The sequence below is a fragment of the Triturus cristatus genome, chromosome 8 (assembly GCF_964204655.1).
Source record: "Triturus cristatus chromosome 8, aTriCri1.1, whole genome shotgun sequence".
Lineage (NCBI taxonomy): Eukaryota > Metazoa > Chordata > Amphibia > Caudata > Salamandridae > Triturus > Triturus cristatus.
Genome location: NC_140591.1, coordinates 752807261 through 752828464, shown reverse-complemented (window position 1 = coordinate 752828464; position 21204 = coordinate 752807261). Strand labels below are relative to the sequence as shown.

The 21204-nt window shown below is 42.6% G+C and overlaps 1 protein-coding gene across 2 annotated transcripts; it reads right to left on the bottom strand.

Moving 5' to 3' along the window:
* Nucleotides 1-1843: 1843 nt before the first annotated feature.
* ING1 (inhibitor of growth family member 1) lies at nucleotides 1844-20439 on the bottom strand. 2 transcript variants are annotated; one of them, XM_085622178.1, is made up of 2 exons: nucleotides 19836-20439; nucleotides 1844-3389 (listed from the first exon to the last, which is right to left on the bottom strand). In XM_085622178.1, the coding sequence occupies exons 1-2, from the start codon at nucleotides 19972-19974 to the stop codon at nucleotides 2683-2685; spliced, it is 846 nt and encodes a 281-aa protein (XP_085478304.1). In that variant the 5' UTR covers nucleotides 19975-20439; the 3' UTR covers nucleotides 1844-2682. The 2 variants fall into 2 exon arrangements, with proteins under 2 accessions (XP_085478304.1, XP_085478305.1); XM_085622179.1 differs by lacking the exon at nucleotides 19836-20439 and adding an exon at nucleotides 17775-17854.
* Between the last annotated feature and the right edge of the window lie 765 nt (nucleotides 20440-21204).

Below are 21204 nucleotides of genomic sequence, written 5' to 3'. Positions count from 1 at the left end.
TCTGCAGCAATATTCTTTGAATGCATTTTGCCTTATTTTAATAAACATTGTTCACATGTGGCCCGCATGGATCTTTTAATGGCATTTGGTAGAAAGGAGAAGAAGAAAAAAAAACACAACACGTTGTAGGTGCCTACCAACCATACATGCACAAGTTGCCACCTTATGAAATGGTAAACAAAAAAAAAGTAGCTGCCTGCTGACAGCGTTGCAGACCTAAAAAAGGTGGGGGAAAGTTTTTTTTTTTTTTTTAAAGAGGACAGTTGGGGGCAAGGGAGATAAACAAGTGGAAGGGGAGCAGTGAGAAAATACCCCTGCCCCCACCAAAGGCACTGCAAACACGTCCTGGCTGCAATGGAAGAATACATCATCTTATCAGAGGGCTGGAACTTAAATGCTACTGGGCATGGGTAAGGAGGAAAACCGTCAAATTAGGAGCAAGCAAGAGAAATAAGCAACAACGCTATCCAGTCATAAGCAAAGGGCTGACCCAAAGCCAATTGTAAATAAATAGAATGTATTGGAAACAACAAGTCTAGTCTGTAGCAGAAACCTAAAAAGCTGTAAAATGTATGCAATGTGGACTGGGGTGGAGAGGGTCTGACAGGGACCAGGTGAAAGCACAGTAACAAATTTGGTTGGAGGTTCAAGAACAAACATATTGCAAAAGTAAAAAGCAGATAGGATCAAAGGGTGGGTCTCTGAGTGGCGAGACAGAAGACTGGGCTCCCTTTCCTCCCCCCCCATCAATTTATCAGGATGGTCAGAACATACAGATTTTATTTTCTTTGTTATAAAGAGAAAACAGTTTAGATGCTGTTCCAAAACAAAAAACTGTAAATTAACAACAAGCACCCCTTCAGGTGACTACTGAAGTACCAGAACTGTGAAAATGACTGCAAAAAGGCCAAGTCCTGGAATTGCAAAAACTAGTTAAAATGTGACCACCACTTTTGTTCTCTAGTTTTGCAGTTATTTTTCTCCTATGTTACAGCCATCACGATCCTCCTGTACAGTCCAATACATGTTATATCGCAACGCCGGATGTCTGAAATCCATACATGTTAATGTTCGAGGCAGGTGAGGCTACCATTCTCGCCATGCCTGTACCCCTCCAGGCTTTCCGTTTGGAATAGGCTAAGTCAGGCTAAACATCTACTTACATCAAACTGTGCAACCCTGTTGCCCCTGTTGAGCCTTTGTAATCTTAATGCTGCTGTTTGCCACTCAGGGAGTGACTTGTAAGGCGCTAGTCATACACAGCAGTCCATGGACTGTGCACCTGATCAATAAAGACAGGTGGGTTACAGCCATCATGTTTAGAACCACTTTGAGACACATCTGGCTGAACTTTCATGGGGCCTGCAGTGGATCAGGTCCCATGATTGTGGAATAGTTCTCTTCTAACGATGAATCTCGAAGGCTAAGACAAGAATATATGCCTATGAATCTCAATCATGCTGGCCCTACAGTCAGTGTTCAGTCAGTGAGATGGACAACTGGCACAAATTCACTTAATCAAAATACTGTTGTGGCTGTAGTCATACATTTGAACTGGCCCTAGGTGAATCTTCTTATTGACAATTTATTGAAAGGATCCTAGAAGATAAAATTCCACCATATGAGTATAAGTAAATGGATCACAGGGACCGGCAAAACAATAGTTTTAAAAAGTAGCGAATGAATCCAAAAGAAAGCATTGTTAAACAATTACAGAATAGTTCAAAGATACAATTGGAATTTTCATTATGGCCAGATCCAAAACAATTAGTGAATGAAATGTAATTAAAGAAACAAGGAATGTAATAAAACGTTTCATTATATCAAATAATCAACAGCAGTGTCATAAGTTTTTCATTTATTTTAGAATGGCGCAGCTGTACAATTATCATACATACAGAAGGAAATGCCCACTAGTTTCACTATGGCATCTGGCTGCATTTTCAATTATATTACAGTAAGTGCAATACCACTATAATTTACATATTATACAATTTATACATGTTGAAGATTGCTATGGTATCTGTGACGGTATAAAGCTTGATTTGTGAAATTCTTCGCTCAACCACTTTCAGGTTAAATGTAAAAAATAAAAAAAACTCTCCATTGTTTTAAAATGGCCCTTCTGGAATTTGGCCAATGTATAAAATAGCTTCCTTTTAAAACTGGAACCATTTGCTTAAAAAAACAACAACAAAAACAGTGCATTTGCTTTTTACCAGTCACATAGACGTGTTTGAAATGTAGTTATGTTCCTAAGTTCCTCATACATTACATACGGCCATTTTTCAAAGGAAATCACATTTACAACTTGCCGCCATACGAACACAACCAGGCATCCATTTTTTCCGTTAATTTGCTGACATTTTTTTTATATGCAATATAAATAATGAAATTATGCAGTTGATGTCATTGCTATTTCTCAGTCCGATACATTTCTGATGGTGCAAAATAACCTTAGTTGAGCCTTCCAAAAGGACATCCTATCAACTACCTATTTATGGCAAGAACTCAAGTAATCAAATGGAGAAAAAAATGCATTGGCCTCCCTTTTAAAGGAATGGCTTTAATGAAGTCTTTAAAAAAAACTTACATTTTACAATCCCTGCACTTAAACAAGGATGAACTCAAAAATAAATACAATGGTTTGAATTGTCCATTTGTTCACAGCACAGGCAAGGGCTACCTGCTGTATGCTCGCTCTTTTTTAGATTTTTCCAAAGCCTTGTCCATTGTTTTCTCATTCTCCCCTCGACATTTTGGACAGTACCATTTGCCCTTTGGCTTGTGATTAAGTGACACACAGGAAAAGTGAAACCACTCAATAGGACACTCCTCGTTATCACAGCCAATCATTTCTCCGTAGGAAACCTGGTTACACAGGCAGTATGTTGGTTCATTTGGATCAATGGGAAGATCTGCTGGGGAAGCCTCTCTCTCTGCAGCTTTGGTCTTGGTCTTCTTCTTCCTCTTTGGTATTTTGGCTCTCTTCTCCTTCGGAATGCCCAGCGTAAGGTCATCCCGGTCATGATTGTTTGATGTATTTTCTCGGTTTTCGTTGTTCCTTGGCCGTCTGGATCGCTTATTACTTGGTTTCTCTGATGGAACAATTGTGTCATTTTTGGACTTCTCCTGGTGAGATTTGCCACTGTTGCTTGTGCTATCATTTGCTTCTTGGCAAGTCTCAAAAAAGTCAATATAACTATCCACTTGTCTTGTCCGGTTCTCAACCAGTTCCACCATTTGACTAACAATCTGAATTTTTTCATCACCAAGTTCCTGGCTTCGTATTAAGGCTCTCTGAATGCAATGCAAAAACCGCCTCTTCTGCACAGGGTCCGTCTCTCGCTTGAACTTATCATAATATTCATCAAGCTCCCGTAAGATTTCTGCAATAGCACAAGAAAAAGATAAGATTAGGAAAATAGTGACAAAGTGAACTAATCAATCTACCCACACTCTGTGGAATCCTGGATTAAAACAGATTTTATTAAAACAATGGATTTAAAAAATATGTTGCAATACTGGACTTGAATCCACAGGGGTACAGGTCATGACCTTTTTGTCAGCAGTGCCACAAGAGTCCTGTAATAAAGTTGCTGAACTTTGTACCCTACCCCCCACCCACAAAAAAAAAAAACAAGAAAACCACAAATTAAAACTTGGATAGCAAGCATCAATATATCATTCAAATAGAACGGATTAGATTATAAGTATTAGCTGTCAACACAGGCCATTCACTAAAAACAAGATTTCAAAGCATAAAAATTGTATTAAATACAAAACAATAATGTAAAAAGCACGATAGCGAGTAAATGTGCGTTTCTTATAACCTTTTGGACTTGTGTGGACACCCAGTGAATCACTATTGGGATTACTCAGATCCTAGTCAATTCCTACATTTTGAAGCTCGAAATAAAATATACAAAACCAGAGAAATAGGTATACAAAAAATAAATGAGGAAATATCTTCTTGAAGTAATTCACAAAAGATATACAAAATCTCAATTTTAATATAAACAGGAAGGTTGGAGCTTTTGAAATGTTTTATTACATTTATAAATGAGAACGCAATACGCTAGACTCTAGCATATCGCGTTGTCTGTTGTTCCTAATGCATTCTCTTTTTTTGTCAGATCATAGTAGTACTTCAATTGGGGCAACCAATCATACATACCTACTGTTCGGTGTACGTGCGCTGCTCAGACAGATTCAGCAAAGGATATCAACTTGACTTTCAGCCTCCAGCTTCAAATTCCTTTACATTTACAATAGATGTTAACATTTTCAATTCAATGTTTTGCTTTTTATGTGTATATACGGTATTAATCTGCTAACACTACTTAATTTTCTGAACAGTTGCAGTTTCATCCGGGGTCCGAGGAGCTCAGGTTTATATCTACTGGAGTAAAACCTCATTCTAAAAACATAATCTTCTCTATGAATGGAAAAGAATCAGGGAAAAGACACATTGTGCAACTGTATACCTTTTGAAAAACTATTTGAGCACACACCATGGTGCAACATAATGATGAAATCAATGCATTAGTGGAATGCTTCTCTGTGAGAAAATAGATTTGTGTTCTCCACTATTTCTCTTTTTAGGTCGAGCCTAGGCAGCAAATGCGCTGTCTCTTCGAGACATGCTGTATTCACTCTGTAGCTTACAGCCCACCCATTGCCATTTTATTCGTCCCTTTAATTTTTGTTAAAAAATGCTCGCTTGTTAGTAGTTAATCCTTCCTCTTTGTCCATCCTTTTTGTTGTTTGGTTTCCTTCTACAGAGCACTGCCCAATTACTGTTAACATTACGCCTCTGTGCTTATGTGTTCATTTGGGGAGGGCTGTTTTTTTTCTTTGATTCCTACTTGTGTCACTGTTTGCCCGTCCACAGTGGTTCAGCTTTGGCACACGTCACTTAATCTCTCTGTCCCATTCAAATACTGAGATTCAATGTCAGACGTTTCAGACGCGGCTTACGAAATCGCCTCTTTAATTTTCTGGGACTTCAAAGTGTAATTTCCCCCAATCCCCCCAGCCCCCCCACTACGCTACTTGTTGCTTGAGCGAGCCTCTGTCACTGAACCTTCAGCAGCTCAACCTTGCAGCACAGTAAAGGGCAGGATTTGGGCAACTCCTGACACATTTTCTCTGACGCCTTGTTAGACTTGGTATTTTTTGGCGTGTTTACCCTGTCTTTTTGCTTCCTAGCCTCCCGGTTTTTACTCTGTTTTTGCTGGTTTAATGTCTCTGCACACTTTCTCACTGCTGTTCAGTGTTAAAGTGTAAGTGCTCCTGTTGTAAATGGTTATTATGGATTGGTGTTTCCATGATTGGCATATTTGATTTACTGGTAAGCCCCTAGTAAAGTGCACAGTGTGTGTCAGGGCCTGTAAATCAAATGCTCCTAGTGGGCCTGCAGCACTAATTGTGCCACCCACATGAGTAGCCCTGAAAAGGTATCTCACACCTGCCACTGCAGGGTCTGTGTGCAGGTTGTAACTATCATGTCGACCTGGCAAGTGCCCCACTTGCCAGGCCCTAACCTTCCATTTTCTTACATACAAGTCACCCCTTAGGTAGGACCAAAGTACCCCTGTGGGGAGGGTGTGGTGTATGTTAAAGGTAGGACATGTACTGGTGTGTGTGACATGTCCTGGTGGTGAATTACAGTGTCTTTCGTTTTTCACCACTGTAAGGCTATCTGTCCCATAAGAAAGAATGTGAGTTTTACTTATAACATCTTATAAGCATAACTTCCCATTGGGACAAGATAGAGGGATGGAGTTTAGCAGGCTCTGTGTCCTGCAGCACCGTCCGCAAACCTGGTCTCTCTGACGACGACCGCCGCGGAGCCACTGCTTGCACCGTGACCTGTGGGCACCGCACTCCGCACCGCCTCGCTTCACTTCGCCATCCTGGTCTCAACGACACCATCCCTGCTGCTGACTTCGACAACCATGACCACATCGTGGCTGGGGGCGCAGCTTGTAAGTTTCACGATACACTGCCTCGTCCCATCCCGTCCCACACAGCAGTTTGGGCCAACCGATGCCCGCTCCCGTTAACCGGCTATGTCGCCTGCACCGCAACCTGCCAGCACCCCATCAAGCACCGCCTCGCCCTGCACTGTAAGCCTTGGTCTCACTGACGCCATCTGGACGATCGTCACCGAGCCACTACCTGCACCGTATCAAGAGGGCACTGCACTCTGCACCGCTTCCATCGCAATGTATCCGCAACGGTTGCCACAACCGGCTTGCGCCAACGTGCCAGCCGGAATGAGAATGGTCCTGTTACGAGTCTATCCACGCTTTCGCTGGCCCGTACCGGCGCAGTCGGCTGGAACTGTTAGACTCTGTTTTCAGCATCGAGGTAGCCCCGGACGGAGCTACCGACTCATATCACCTGTGTTTTTTTTTAGGTATTTCTACCATTTTGAGGATATCTTGCAAAGTATATATTTTTAAGTACTGTATGTTGGATTCTTATTGGTTTGGGTCTTGTTTTGGATATATCAAAATATTGGATATTTTTCTAAACTAGAGTGGTGCCCTTTTGTAATGCTTTCACTGTATTACTGTTGATTATGTGCAAATGCTTTACACACTGCTTCTGCGATAAGCCTGACTGCTCGTGCCAAGCTACCAAGGGGGTGATCAGGGGTTATTTGAGTGTAACTCCCTTACCCTGACTAGGAAGAAGGGTCCCTACTTGGACAAAGGTGAAAGCCCTTGCCAACTAGAGACCCCCATTTCTAACATGCCTGTCTATATAATGTGAATTTGAGCGAACCAAAGGTGTTGGGGTGCTTCACGTGAGCGCTAGCTACATTACACAATGTCATTAATTTTTGGGGGCATTTTTATAGAGCATGAACTCCACTGACCCAAAGGCGTTAAAGTGCTTTAGAAAAGCACCAGTTACATTACACAAGGTCAGGTTAGTATTTTTGTTTTTAGTTGCATGGGGATTAAGTGATGCCTACGCCGGCACCTGTTTATTCTTTATTAACCCTCTACCTGACAAATGGGAGCAGCATTCGTCCCTCCCACCTCCACCCATGTTGCGGCATGCCCGTCCCCTCTTCCTGTTGTCGTCGTCCTCTCAGAGTTCTAACTTCAAAACACATTCACAGCAGCACCCAAGGGACTGTGAGGCCTTTTTATTATATAATGTGAACTCAAGCAACCTGAAGGTGTTAGAGGCCTTTATATGAGCGATAGTAACATTACACAGGGTCAGATCAATTTTTGGGGCATTTTTATAGAGCACGAACTTGACTGACCCAAATGTATTGGAGCGCTTTACAAAAGAACCAGTTACATTACACATGGTCAGGTTATTTTTTTTGTTTTTAAGATGTGCGTAGATTAAGTGATGCTGACATCATCCCGGTTTACTCATTATTTCCCCTCTACCTGACATGGGAGAAATGTGTTGCTTTGTCCAGTGCTCCTATACCCAAGGGGCTGGGACAGAGGGCTTGCTGGTAAATGGGTGGTGCGAGCAATGTTTTGAAAGGAAAACTCTGGAGAAGGGTGAATAGAGGCCTGCGGGAGGAGGGATGTGACGTCTCTGCCACTGGAAAGTACTTCACTGTTATATTTCATAGGCTGTTCAATACTCTAGTGATGAAGTCAAATAGAGAATGTTATAGTGCTGTTGACTTGCGTTGAGGCACTTGTCTTTCTGTCTGTGCATTAAAAAGCCTTGGAATGTGTCCATATACATTTCCTGAGGCAAGCATGTATTCCTGAATAACACTGTGTGTAGTAATTGTACATCTCTTCAATCCCTGGCTGCACAGCACAGAGGATAATGTGCTGCATGGCTAAATACTTATAAGGTGCCAAGGGCGAGATCTATTGGCTATGTAAATGCTTGTTTGCATTAGTTATTATCATTAAAGGTGAAAGTACATGGATACAGATCACTAATATCAAGATAGTGCTACCACTGCTCAAGGCACTACAAACAGGGTCATTAACTGAAATGTCCTAAACTTCATTTGTTTTGGATATATGACTGAAATAATTTGTGTCGGAGGGCGGAGGATCAGGAGAATTTGATAATCTTTCCAGATTTGTGTGTGGTGATCGACATGACATTTGTGAGAGTTGTGCACTATTTAAACATTTAAATGCAGACCACCCAACTCACACTTTGCCAACACCGACACACCATATCAGCTTCCTTCAGAAGGTTATCCAGTGAGAAGCCAATATCACACGGTAGCAAAGAAAATGAGCTGAAAACCATTGTAAACAGTGGGTTTTCAAATGGTTTTGGAGGAGTTGCACTGTCGACGTCCATTAAGAGGTGTAAAAACACCCCACAACATCGGCACCAGCCTCAGCAAGCTTTTTTTTCTCCCCGGGAGGAGGTGGTTTGGGCCAGGTCAAAAGTGCCTCATGTATTTCCCACTCCTCACTTACTGAAATTGTTGTTTTAGTTGGCATAACTGGTAATGTGATGTCTGCACTGTGATTGAACCTCTTAGGTCAGTGGCATATGTGATTGACTGACCATGTACGAAGGTGAACCATATTACACAAATTATATTTTAAATATGTATCTTGTTATGATTCAAGAGACAAAAAGAAAACACATTAGCTTAAAAGATCAGAACGAAAGAAAGCCAGAACTGTATTGGGTGTAATGTAGTAGATTATGGTAGAGTACACTTAATATTCTAATCCATGTACAAACTGCAGTTTACCCTGGATTTGAAATAGTGAGTTTTCTATTTCACCTTGGCAAAAGCAATGTAATGTATCCTTGATTATGTGGGCTCAATACAGGGGAGGTAAACACTTCACATGCTCTACCATGTGATGCAGCAAACACTGGTCACCCATCAATGGGCTAACACAATACCAATGAGAAACCTAACCAAAAGATCAGAAGCGGACTTGCCCCTTTACTTCTGTTACACAGGAGTAAAGATAACGACTGCTTAACCTACCGGGTCTGCACCGCCTCACTCTCCTTATGATCCGTGAATCGGTGCCCTGCTCGTTTGGTCTGAGACCGGGTCTTTCGCTCCAGGCGCGCTGGGAGGAGGCTCGCCGGTTTGTCTGCCGGCTCCTTGCGGATTTTCTTGGGAGTGACTACTTTCACCAGAGGCTCGCTGCACCCGACCGCTGAAATACAGCTTGAAGAGGGTATGGCCGGACGGGGCGGAAAAACGAAGTTGCGGGCTGCCGGATCGAGCATCGCTGGAGTTACAGCGGGTGGAGCCGTGTCTGGCACGCTGGTGTCTGCCGGGGAGGTGTGCCGGCAGAAGGAAAAGGAGTGCTTCGGTAAACCAAAGCGAGAGCAGGAAGGGAGCAAAAAACAACCAGCAAGGTACCTCCCTAGCCTGGGACAAATGGAAGGGGGGGTCCTCCCAAACATTGATTGCATCCTTGTTTTCTTCTACTGCTAGAGGAGGAAAAAAGCGGCCCCTATACCCCTGCAGAAAAGACTTACAGCCCCTCATCTTTTGAAACAGTACAGATTGTGGAGGTAAGGATGTGGGGCAAACTACTTGGAGTGCCTTATCCCCTGAATTACCGGGGGGGGGGGGGGGGGGGGGGGATTGGGGAGCATTTTTTCTCACTTACTGACTCAGATTCCGCCAAACTAGAGGGCTCCTCATTGAGTAACGACGGCATCTCGGACTCAAATACCACTATGGAAGACCTTCAGCTTACCCAAAGGAAGACATCTTCAAGGAAAAGGACTAAGACCTCGGTCGGGAGTGGGTCCCGCAGAGCAGGGTCTGTTTTTTAATTGGTTTGGAAACCAGGGTTTGCTGGAAATTTGGAGAAGTTTATATATATATATTTTTTTTCTCTTCTTCGCAGTGGTATTGGGGTTGTAGAGGTTATGGTATTTTATGGCTAATTCAATGAGCGGGCCAGGGACACTTGGAATTGCCACCTTGAATATATGCGGGGTAAATGATATTAAGAAAAGAAAGGGTTTCGCTGAGGGGACTTCAGGCAGATATTATCTGTCTACAAGAAACCCATATTGAAGAATCAAGAACTGGCCTTCAAAAGAATTTGTGTTTTAGATTTATAGCAGGGACCACTCAAGGTACTCGTACACGAGGAGTTGCCATTCTAGACCAGAATAACAAACTACAGTTGGCCCAAACTGGCACTGACCCGATGGGGAGGTGGGCGATTACTAAGTGCAGCCTTATGGGGAATTTTTCTTTTACGCTCTGTTCTATATATGGATCAATATTGGATGACCCAGGGGGTTTCAATTTGGTGAATAATGAACTAGCACACTGGCCATTGCCCATTATTCTCTGCGGGTATTTTAATATCAACCTACTAAATAATTGGGAACTATATGCAAAGTATGCGGGGAGGAAACCCAAAGTATTTCAGTGAATTTCATATATATATATATATATATGTGGTACACATGGGCTGATTGATGCCTGGGCTAAAGCTAGGCCATCTGATCATGGTTTTACGTATTTCTCGTCTCTTTACTCTAAGCATTGTAGATTAGATTATTTTTTAGTTTCAGATTCATTACAACAAGAGTGCAGAATCAGCAGATTTCCTAGGTTATTAATCAGGCCATAATCCACTAGTAATGGTAGTAGCAATTACTGGAATAATACAAAAAAACACTGTCTGGAACATTGAAAGAGCTCTTTTGCGGGGCAAGGGTTAGGGGGGAGCATATGAGAGCGTGGCTAGCAGAATTCCTGAACCGGAATGGAGGGACTGCGCCCCTAGTTGTTGTATGGTATGGGATTCTTTCAAAGCAGCCGTTTGGGGAGGGGTGGGGGGAACAATCAGTTTTCTCTGAGAAAGGGGAAGAACAAGAAAAGTAAGACGCAGTTGTTCCAGAGACTAGCATGAGCAGAGGAAAAACTTGTTATGGCACTACAACCCACGAACGATGTCCAGCATTAGCGAAAGCTGCCATTGGGGAAGCTCATATGAAAAAATCAATTGGGAGGATAGCTATCAATCAAGAAAAGATATATGACTTTAGCAATAAAATAGGGCATCAATTGGCAATACAAACACGTCAGGAATGCGTTCGCAATGAGATTACGCATATTAGGGATCATGTCTAGGGTATGGCACAAATGAGATATGAGAATCTTTTCAGAAGTTCTACCAATCTCTGTATCTGGAAGCAAAAGGGAGCTCAGAATCCCAAAAACAAGATTCAGTTAAGCAATATTTAAGTGTGCTGCCTGAAATACAATTGATAAAGGAGACATAAGAACAATTAGAAGTTCCTTTATTATGGGAAGAGGTGTCAGCGGCACTTGTGAGTTTGTCTGATGGGAAAGCCGTAGGGCTAGATCTAATACCTTCCGAATTTTATAAAACATTTTTGACCAAGTGAAGGAAGTGATGATAAATCTCTTCAGACAAACCTTCAAGGGAGAGCTTCCACCAAAATCTTAGGCAGAAGCAAAAATTGTTGTTTTTCCTAAAAATAAAAAAAAAGCCAATAGAGGAGCCAGGCTCCCATCGCCCAATTACGTTAATGAATTGTGAAGCTAAAATCTAGTCAAAGACGCTGGCAGCACGACTATCTCTATTGGTTGATAAAATGGTAGTAGAGTGACAGCATGGATTCATCCATGGGAGAAGCACCATAGACCATATGCAGAGGATTGTAACAATGTTTGATGCAAGGCAAATGTCAGGGGACCTTATGGCAGCAATTCTGCTGGATGCGGAAAAAACTTTTGATAGGGTCTCCTGGCACTTTCGCTGGGCTGTGATGATCAAAAAGAGGATTGGCCCTAATTTTATCAGGGCCATATAAAAGCTCTATATGTTAATCCTACGGCCAGAGTATGTATAAATGGGGAATTATCAGAACACCGGACAATCACAAGGGGAACTCAACAAGGGTGCCCGTTCTCCCCCTCTACTTTTTTGCGTTATACATCGACCCATTTTTAAAGAGACTAAACTTAAACCCAAATATACCGGCAGTAACATTACAAGGGTGCAGCACTAAAGTTTTGGCATATGGCGATGATGTGGCCGTGGTGACCTCTAATCCTGAGGTAGCTGTAAGAGCTATAGAAGAAGCACGGATCTTTGGGGCACTCTCGGGGTATTCTCTGAATAAGGGAAAACACAGATTATCATTAATGAAAATGCTGCAATAAATGATAATAGAGTGGTGCCGAGTGCAACCTATCTGGGGGTCACAACCAGGGCGGGTCTTGATGCTATAGTGAACGAGAACTTAAATCCAGTAGCAGAAAAAACTAAAATTGTACTACGAAAATTGGATAATCTGCACTTAACATTAGTGGGTCGATGTAATTTAATTAAGATTATATATTTCCCAATAATCTTATATTCAATGAGAGCCATTCCACTCATCTTCCCCAATTTTTGGTACCAAATTTTTGAAAATGTATTCTTGCAATTTATCTGGTCTTATTCTAAATCAAGATCAGTTAAGTTTCTGACACTCACAAGAGAGCGTGGAGGGTTGGCCCTTCCTAACTTGAGATTATAGTACTGGGCCACATGCTTAGTGCACTATACAATATTACTTAGGGAACATCCGGGGGAGGGGATACGCAGCGGTGCTCCTCTTCATATGAATTATTGATTGGTGCAGACGCCTGGGGCTGCCTATGGCACCAGTTGAAGCTAGGCTACTATAAAAGAGAGGAGGGGAGTTGGCTTAATGGCTGGGGCGGTCGACCTCGAATCTGGGGAACCGGATTAGAGTCTCTGCAATGACGCTGAACATCCTGTGATTCTGGGCAAATCACAATCTCCCTGTGCCTAACAAAAATGAATGTGTCCTCATGTAACGCAACTGGTGCTATACAAAGCGCTCTGATAACTTCGGGTCAAGTTCGCGCTATATAAAATTCCATAAAAAATGAAAATAATAAAAAAATAAAAAAAGAGTTAAGTTTAAGACTTATGACTGCCTTCAAAACCTGGGCCCCTATCTGACGGCTATTAGGGTTAGAAAAACGTAATTTTTTTTACTCCTCTCCAAGGTAATGGGAACGTTCCAGGGATCTTTGACAATTATTGCATGATTAATTGGAGGCGGAGTGGGATTGATAAAATAGGCTGGTTTTACACATCGCTGGGTTTTATATCTTTTGAAAAGCTTAAAATGAAGTTTAATCTCACCCATAGAGAATTTTTTTAATTCCTTTTGAAAAAGGGGAAAGGGATAAAAGGAATGACTAAGAATGAACTTTTAGAACAATTAACGAAGAAAACAACCCCCGTATTGGTATTATATATCCCTTCCTAAATAATTTAATGAATGAATTTGGCAAAGATTTCATAAAAAATTGCTAATTAAGCTAGATATTACAGATAATGCATTTCAACAAGCCTTTTTAGTGGTGCAGGATAGCTTGATGTCAGCTAAGCTACAGGTTCAGTTTTATAAAACGTGTTTTTTCTTAGATTATAGACCAGACCAAATCGCAAAGTGGGAGGATGACCCCGCTGCTCCCTATATAAGGCGGATATTGTTCATGTGTTTGCAATGTGTAATGTCCTCACTGTGGTAATCAGCCAAATTGAAGAATTTCTAAGAAACAAATTGAAGCTGGAAATAGTCACGACTCCGGCCCTAATTCTATTGGGAGTTCAAGTGAATGGCAGGATCAAGGAGAGAGGGGAGTTGATGGAGTACTGCTATGACTATCTTTAGGCTATGTATGTCATCAGCATAGTGGCTGGCTCGACTGCTAGCAGTTTATAATCTATAGAAATGCATATATGCCCGTAAAGGGCGTAGGGCAAAAACAAAAGGAGTAAAAATCTGGAAGGCCCTCGCTACCAGGGTGGAACAAAAAGAAGGTTGAAAACGCACATGCACTTTATTTAAATGAATTACCTAATTGAATTATAAAAGGTACATTTGAGCAATTTTGTGAGATATATTCCCTGCTGTGTCTTAGTATTTATTGATTATTTCCATAGAAGGAGACAGAAGATTGAATATACATTGCATTTAAATGAATGAAGTAATTTAAAGCAAAGTGATTGGCTTTAGGTGATCTGTAAAAACAGGTTTTTTTCTGTTTCCAGCTTTCCCTATATTTCTTTTTCTCTCGTTTAAGTAAAACTTATGTGAGTGGTGGGTGGGTCTGGAGGGGGTAAAATATTCTCCAAAACAATTTAATAAAAATATTTGTTTTTTTTAAAGATCAGAAGCAAGCACAACAGTAAATGTTGGCAGGTGGGCTTGGCACACAATCTATGAACAGAGAAAACGTTCATCACAAACCCATTTCAGCAAGGATACTTCACGTCTAACATTGACAAATTATTTAGGTGGGAATAGTTACTGGAGTGATGCACGTCTCAAAAACCATGCTTTGACCTATTTAAAGCTTAAAAGCCGGGGTTACAGAGACAAGTTAAAATCTACAACAAATATCTGGAGCAAAACACAGTTCAAACTAGTTAGCTCACAACTTAATGTGATCAAAAAAGAACGTATTAGTCACGATGTTTTAGAAAACATGGCAAGAAAAGAACATTTTTTCCCAACATAGATGTAGTTGAGTAGTGTTCAGTATAAATCCAAATGAACAATACATGAGTATTGAACTAACATACAGTACAAATTAGACACGTCCTTGATACGGTACAAAAGACGTGAAAATACAGCCACCAAGTACAATCATCCAAGGGCAGCCAACACGTGTTTCATCGTGGACTAAGACTTCCTCAAGGCTACTGACTCATAACACCAAAGGCTACTAGAACGCAGCCAAATCGTCCACTGGTTTATCAAGTGTATATATATTGTGTGCAATTATAGGTAATTTCTAAGGTACCAAACACCATTAAAAAAAGAGCAGTCAGGCAATGGTCCACGGTGATATGCAGATCGAATGTGATCAATAAGAACAAGAACTCACCCCCTTGTAAGGGGCGTTATCCTCGAAGTCAGGATCCATACTCTGGAAACCTATACGAAGCAGGGAACGCCTGTCTGTTGTAGCACACTAAAGTTCTTGCAATTACTGAACAAAATGGAGGGAGGTTTCAGAGCTGGTTGCATCTTCCCACTGCTGCTGTCTTTGTGATAGGTACAAGTTAAAATCTATGTGCCAGTGATCACAAACAAAGTGAGAGCATGAAGAGGGGCTTTAAGATCTAAATAAGCAAGTCTACAATTGGGTAGTAAAACCAGGTAGATATTCAAAATACTAACTACTCTAAAAAGCGTACTCTATAAAGAGGTGGACTTTTACACAGTTTTCAACATTTACATTTAATTGCAAAGATACAAAGGCAAACCGTGTTTTAGATGTAACACGGGCTGTTTTCAATTGCATCAGTGGCACGGTTACATAACTTTTAGACTACTGGTTATGCCAAATACAGTGTATATTCAGCCTGCCACAACTAAAAAAAAAACCTACAGAAAAGTAGAACAAGCATTGGCATAGCCAACCGGTCTCGCTTTTGGGACCTTATAAGTGTTTAGCCATGCAACAGTTGCATAACTAAATACTTCTAAGGTCCCAAAAGCGAGACCTATTGGCTATGCCAATGCTTGTTTCTGTTTATTACTGCTCAGTAGTAATGGCGGTGCAGGGGTGCCACCATTACTACATAGAAGTAATAAACAGGGGAAATAAACTGGCTCACTGAGAACATCAAAGCGGCCGTGCGGCCGCGAAAGTGATCGCATCAGTAGTAGCAGATGGTAACATTAACCACATGTATTAACACAAAAATCCCCTTTCAGACTTTGAGTCTAGGAACTACTTTTCTTGCAATCTTTTCATTTATTACTATACAACCCTTTCTGCTGTATCATTTCAGTGGGTCACAGGTTTGATGCAGAACCTTTGGTGAATGGTGCCCACTGGGACCGAAATTAGGCTAATGGAACTTGTGTGGCAATTTACAGTGCGTGTAATTTTGGAGAGAGTGGTGGAACAGACAGATTCGGGTCGACATCCTCATTTTTATTACTTCTCTTGGTGAAATCCAGAATAAGGAATTCCGCTGACCACTTCCTTGGTGTGATGGTGTTGCTGGAGTTAGAATTACTTGCATTTGGGAATTGTGCAGCACAACGCATTGACTAATTCCCCAAAAATGTGGTGATCTAGAATGCCCATGGTTGCCACTGTATCATTTAAAGAATTAACACGTGTGATTAATTTTTCAATTGATGGAGAATGTATGTGGTTTTCAATGGGAGAGTAAAAAGAATGAGTATTCTGTGGGGATGCAGAAAAAAAAAGTGTACCATCTTTTATTTTTGTGTGTTAAATGAAGTGTGCAAGTCAGCAATATGCCTAAACTGCTCAGGTACCTTCGTTCCCTTCTGGATGGGTGCTTGTAGTTAGGCATGGACTACCGTCTAGAGTGGCATGACACGGTGGGTAAAAACGATGAACTGTAAAGCAGCCTCAAACAATCCCCTGTGACCGAGTTTAAGTCGAGCATTCACTCCATCACCGGGGGGGGGGGGGGGGGGGGGGGGTGGGTGCAGCCCCGAGTCTGACGGGTATGCCTCACTGTGCCATAGGACTCACGCGGCACTCTACTAACGATACCGAAAACGGTCTTGGGTTTCTTGTTTTCCCTTCCGGAGGGTGCCTCGGGGTGGACTGTCCGCATGAAGAGTCGGGTCAGTATTGAATTGCGTGGATTGGTGAAAAACAATGCACTGGAATGCGGCCACACACTCTCGCCAGTGGTCGAGATTAATCCAAGCATCCAAACAGTCGCCTTGTTTTCTTTTACTGTTTGGCTGTCATAGCCCTATGTGCAGGAGGTTGATCTTGTTTCTCGCCTTGATTAAAGGTCAGTGGGAAATGAGACGGAGTGGGCTGCGGAGCAGACGTTTCTATTAAAAAAATCTTTTTACTTTATGGGAAATTATCTGGAGTCAATCCACGTAGAGCTGCCACAGTATATATTGTCATTTATTCACTGTATGGAATATATGTTGGGAAAGGATCTGCAGAATATATAGCTGTAAGGAAGTCTCCCTCGGTAGTACTGCTAAAACAATACCCAGGATATTTCCTAATCCAGGGAGGCAATTATGGTTCCTAAACCTGAAGCTCAAGTTATACGCATATTTTTTCCAGGAAACATCGACGACTGAAACAAGATGAGATCTAGTTTCATAACTATAAAGTAACCATATGACGCGTACGCTCGCTGGTCAAAGTATTTTTTTTACGGTAACTACCATCTTTTGTAATTTAACGGAAAAGGCAAGTATTCTTAGCATTCTTTGTCAATAGTGAAGAAGGGCATTTACTAATGAAGGAAAGGCGGGAGAATTGCGGAGCTCACTGACTTACACAGAATAGAGAAACATTGTGAGATAACCGCAAAAATGCTATGAAATAACCCAATTAGTTTTTTTTGGTTTTGAAGTCGCGCCCCTTTCTTTTGACAGCTGTCATGACCGCACTGCGCAGTGAAATGTGGAAACAGTTCCCTTCCCAGTGCTAAGACCCCGCTGCCTGTCAGCCAGATTCACTCCACATTGACAGCACCGCCTCCATTTTGTGTCTGGCTGGCGGAACAGCCGCCACCAGATGGAGCTGCGTCTAATACAGCGCAGCCAATGCACAGGGTTGGGGATAACTCAGAAGGAAAAGCGACGCCCGCGCCATCTTGAAATGGAGCACAAATCTACTGAGTACGGGGAACAGATTACAAAAACCCCCCACTAAATGTGGGGGGTGGGGTCGACTTATAGGAATAAAAAAGGAAAACGAGTAAAAAACTCCCGTGGTGATGAAAACTTACCTCTCCCAAAAAAGACGTTAAAAGCCAACGTAGTACGCATTTTAAGTAGCATTCCCATTTAATTCGGATGCCCCCTACAAATCGAGCGTGCCTCATTTCACAATCACAGCTAAGGGGTGTTGCATCGGTTTACTTCATAAGCAATAGAAATTACAGGAGCAAAGCCATCTCTTTCTCTGAGTAGATAAACCCCATACAGAGGTAACTGCGGCAGGGGCAAGCGTTATAAACGCAAATACTAGTATAACAACGCTTTACCTTAATCGCGACTTGTGCACAAGGAACTTTCCGTACTGATGTTAGTTCAATGCGCAAGTACTTCAACGCACGGTTTCAATCTGGCCGCCAAGTCTGCAGATGACAGTGTCCACCAAGACGACGCCATTGGCAGCCCGCCCACACACAGCATTTTGAAGGAAGTGCAATGAGAGCACCGCTCGGAGTCACTGGCTTTTCCCAACAACAAAATCAGAGCTGCCAACACCAAAAAAGCAAAGACCATTGTCAGAACGACGTTAACGCACGTGACCGTGTTAAAACCTAACTGCAATGTCAGGAAAAAAACCGTCTTAAATTATTCGTTGAACGATGTATTCGGACCATCCTGTACGACTGGAGTTGTCTACAAAAAGCTGCCCTCGCGTCTGCCCCTGGGGGAGGAGGGAAGTTAACCGCGCCACGCGCTCGTGTTTCTCAGCAAAGCACCAAATATAGACTATGACTGCTGACGGCGAGTCCTTGTCGCAAAACCCACGTCCTCCAAGTATGATTTAAAAGTGACTAGAGACAAACTAAGACCTAACAATGAACACGTGCGTAGGGAGGCTGGACGCTCCGGTCCTACTTGCAACAGGCTGCTCAGGAGGAAACCACGGTAACACACTTAGCAACACTAAAGCGAACAACCGGATATCACAGAAGCAACATTCCAGTCATTGTTCTCGGAGTTTATACACCACCGAAACTCTTCCATGAACGAGCACGTCAATCACAAGAAAAGGCGTGTTGTGGGGCGGTAATATTTAAATAACCATCGAGTAAGAGACTATGGTTGGTTGGAAATGCAAAGGAAGGCGGAGCAACGTGTTTAGTAGTGGCCAATAAGAGTGCCCAGGCCAGCAAGGAAGGACTCGGTGGATTGTGTAGGCGGGGCACGAGACAGAGGCCTTGGTATAAAACCCTCCGTGAAACCATCTCGCCTACAAAGCGCGGCTTGCGCTAGCGGGGAGCGAGGAGGTATATGCTCTAAATAAAACCACTAAAATCATCTGTTTACCTACTGAAGTCCAAATAAGGAATCGATGGTAACAATATATTAACAGACAAAAAACAGCTTCTCCACCTGTTAGCCTAACGAACGCGTTTCTACTTCCTTGTCCACAGGAAAGACATAACACACTGGACACTTGTTCCCTTTAATAGAAATCGGGTGACTGAAAGAAAAATACACTATCCTCGTCAAATTCCTTAGAGCAGAGCTCTATGATTGTTGAACCCTGGCTTTGGCGTCGGGCTCTCAGGAAGTCCTGCATTGAAACGGCAACGCTCACCGCAGACACTGCCTGCCGGTAATCTTTTTAAGAGGGGCAACTCAATCTGCTTAGAAACTAAAAGCATTTGCCAAAAGGTGGAGAAACAATACACTCGACTTAAGATAAATCAAATATACATACGGACGACAGCACGGGCACATTATGTGTTTTCTAGTCATGCAGCTACAGGCACCGTGCAGACTGTACATTCCTGGACGTTGTTGCGTTGTAATCTGCCAGCCGCTCTCAGCAGCAGCAGCAGCAGCTTCACCTTTCTCCCTGCATCACACACCACAAGCTTTATGCTGGGAGCACACAACTACGATAACACTAATATCTAAAGGCACACCAGAAGCACGGTGGACTGGGTCTCTCGTCGGAGGACCTTTTGTTCCGCCCCGCAATATGAAGAAACACCCCTTAGTCTCCAATTATATTTTCACCTTTAAATGAACAGATTCGCTGAGGCAACCGACTAACAGACACAAGAAGCAGACAAGCGATACGAGAGGAGGGGGCGGTCTCTCACCTTGGTACTTGGAGTCGATTTCCCTCATCAGGGAGACGTTTCTCTGCAGATCCAGAGGCAGCGATTCGACTGAGTCCAGATAGTCCTCCACATAGTTCACGATCTGCAGCTGGTCCACGCCATTCGCCGGACTCAACATTTTCACTCTACTCTCTCTCCTCAGCACTGCAGTTCGATTCTTCCTCCTGCAATACCCTCGACTTCTCTCCGGTGGATGTAAATATTTATGTACACATATATGAAGGTCTGCTTGGTTTCACGCTCCTCTGCTGACCGGGACGACTACATCTGCTCTCTTCGGGGTCACTCAACTAGCAGCAAAGGGTGTGTGAGGTAGCCCATCGGCGGGTGGATGGCTATCCGCCCCAGGACACACAGCATAAAAATGCTCACAGGACGCAAGGATCTCCTCCGACTGAATCAGTTTACCGATGCTAGCTGTCCTTACTTCCACCGTCCTCGGTGGCAGCTGCTGCGCGCTACCGTTCTCCTGTCTTCTCCGCCGCACTTGATCCAACGTGGAAAACCCAAATACCAGTTTCAAACACTTGGGAAACATTCACAGCCCCGCCACCCAGGGCGCATGCGTGTCCCACCCCGTCCCTCCTCCAGAGCAAAGATTTGCATAGCAAGACCACAGCGCGCCCCGCCCTTCCCTCTAGACTGGAGTATATCCACTACTACTTTAGAGGTGGACAACGGACTGACTTTCAGAAAACCGCTGACGGGTAAATGAATGAGGAAGTCCTTTTCCTGTACTTCTTAGCGATAACGCCATGTTGAAGAGGCAGTACTTGTGTTTGAAAACAGTAACATATAGTATCGTTCCACTTAAAAATACAACTCATGGTAAAAAAAACATATTATTACAATGACTAAATAGATTAAATATTTTTATAGTCCACAGAAAAAGCGAATGAAAATGTTCATTGTCATTACAAAAAAGTATAACTATAATTGAAAAAAACTACGCGTACGTTACGTTTTTTTTTGTACGAGTTGCTTTTACAACAATGGATCATTTTCTTTTCTCAGAATGACCGCGACTCGTCATGGTACATTTCTCCTGTCTGCTAGTCCGTTGTAGGTAAAGACTGTAACAGTACGATCTTCGATTTACATACTATGTTGAACTCAACTATGGTTCTATTTACATTTGTTCAATAAGAACACAGGTAATTTTTCATCTTTAAACTAGTGTACTATATTTGAAAGTTTATCGTTTATGGTGCAAGGCAAATTCTGAAGGGATTGTCTTTCATTTCGTTGTGCTCAGACGACTTTCGGAGGTATACACAGCCATTCTTTTGTGTCCATTCCTGAGTCTGCCGCTACTATAAAGCAGTGAGATTTACACACTGAGGCTGAT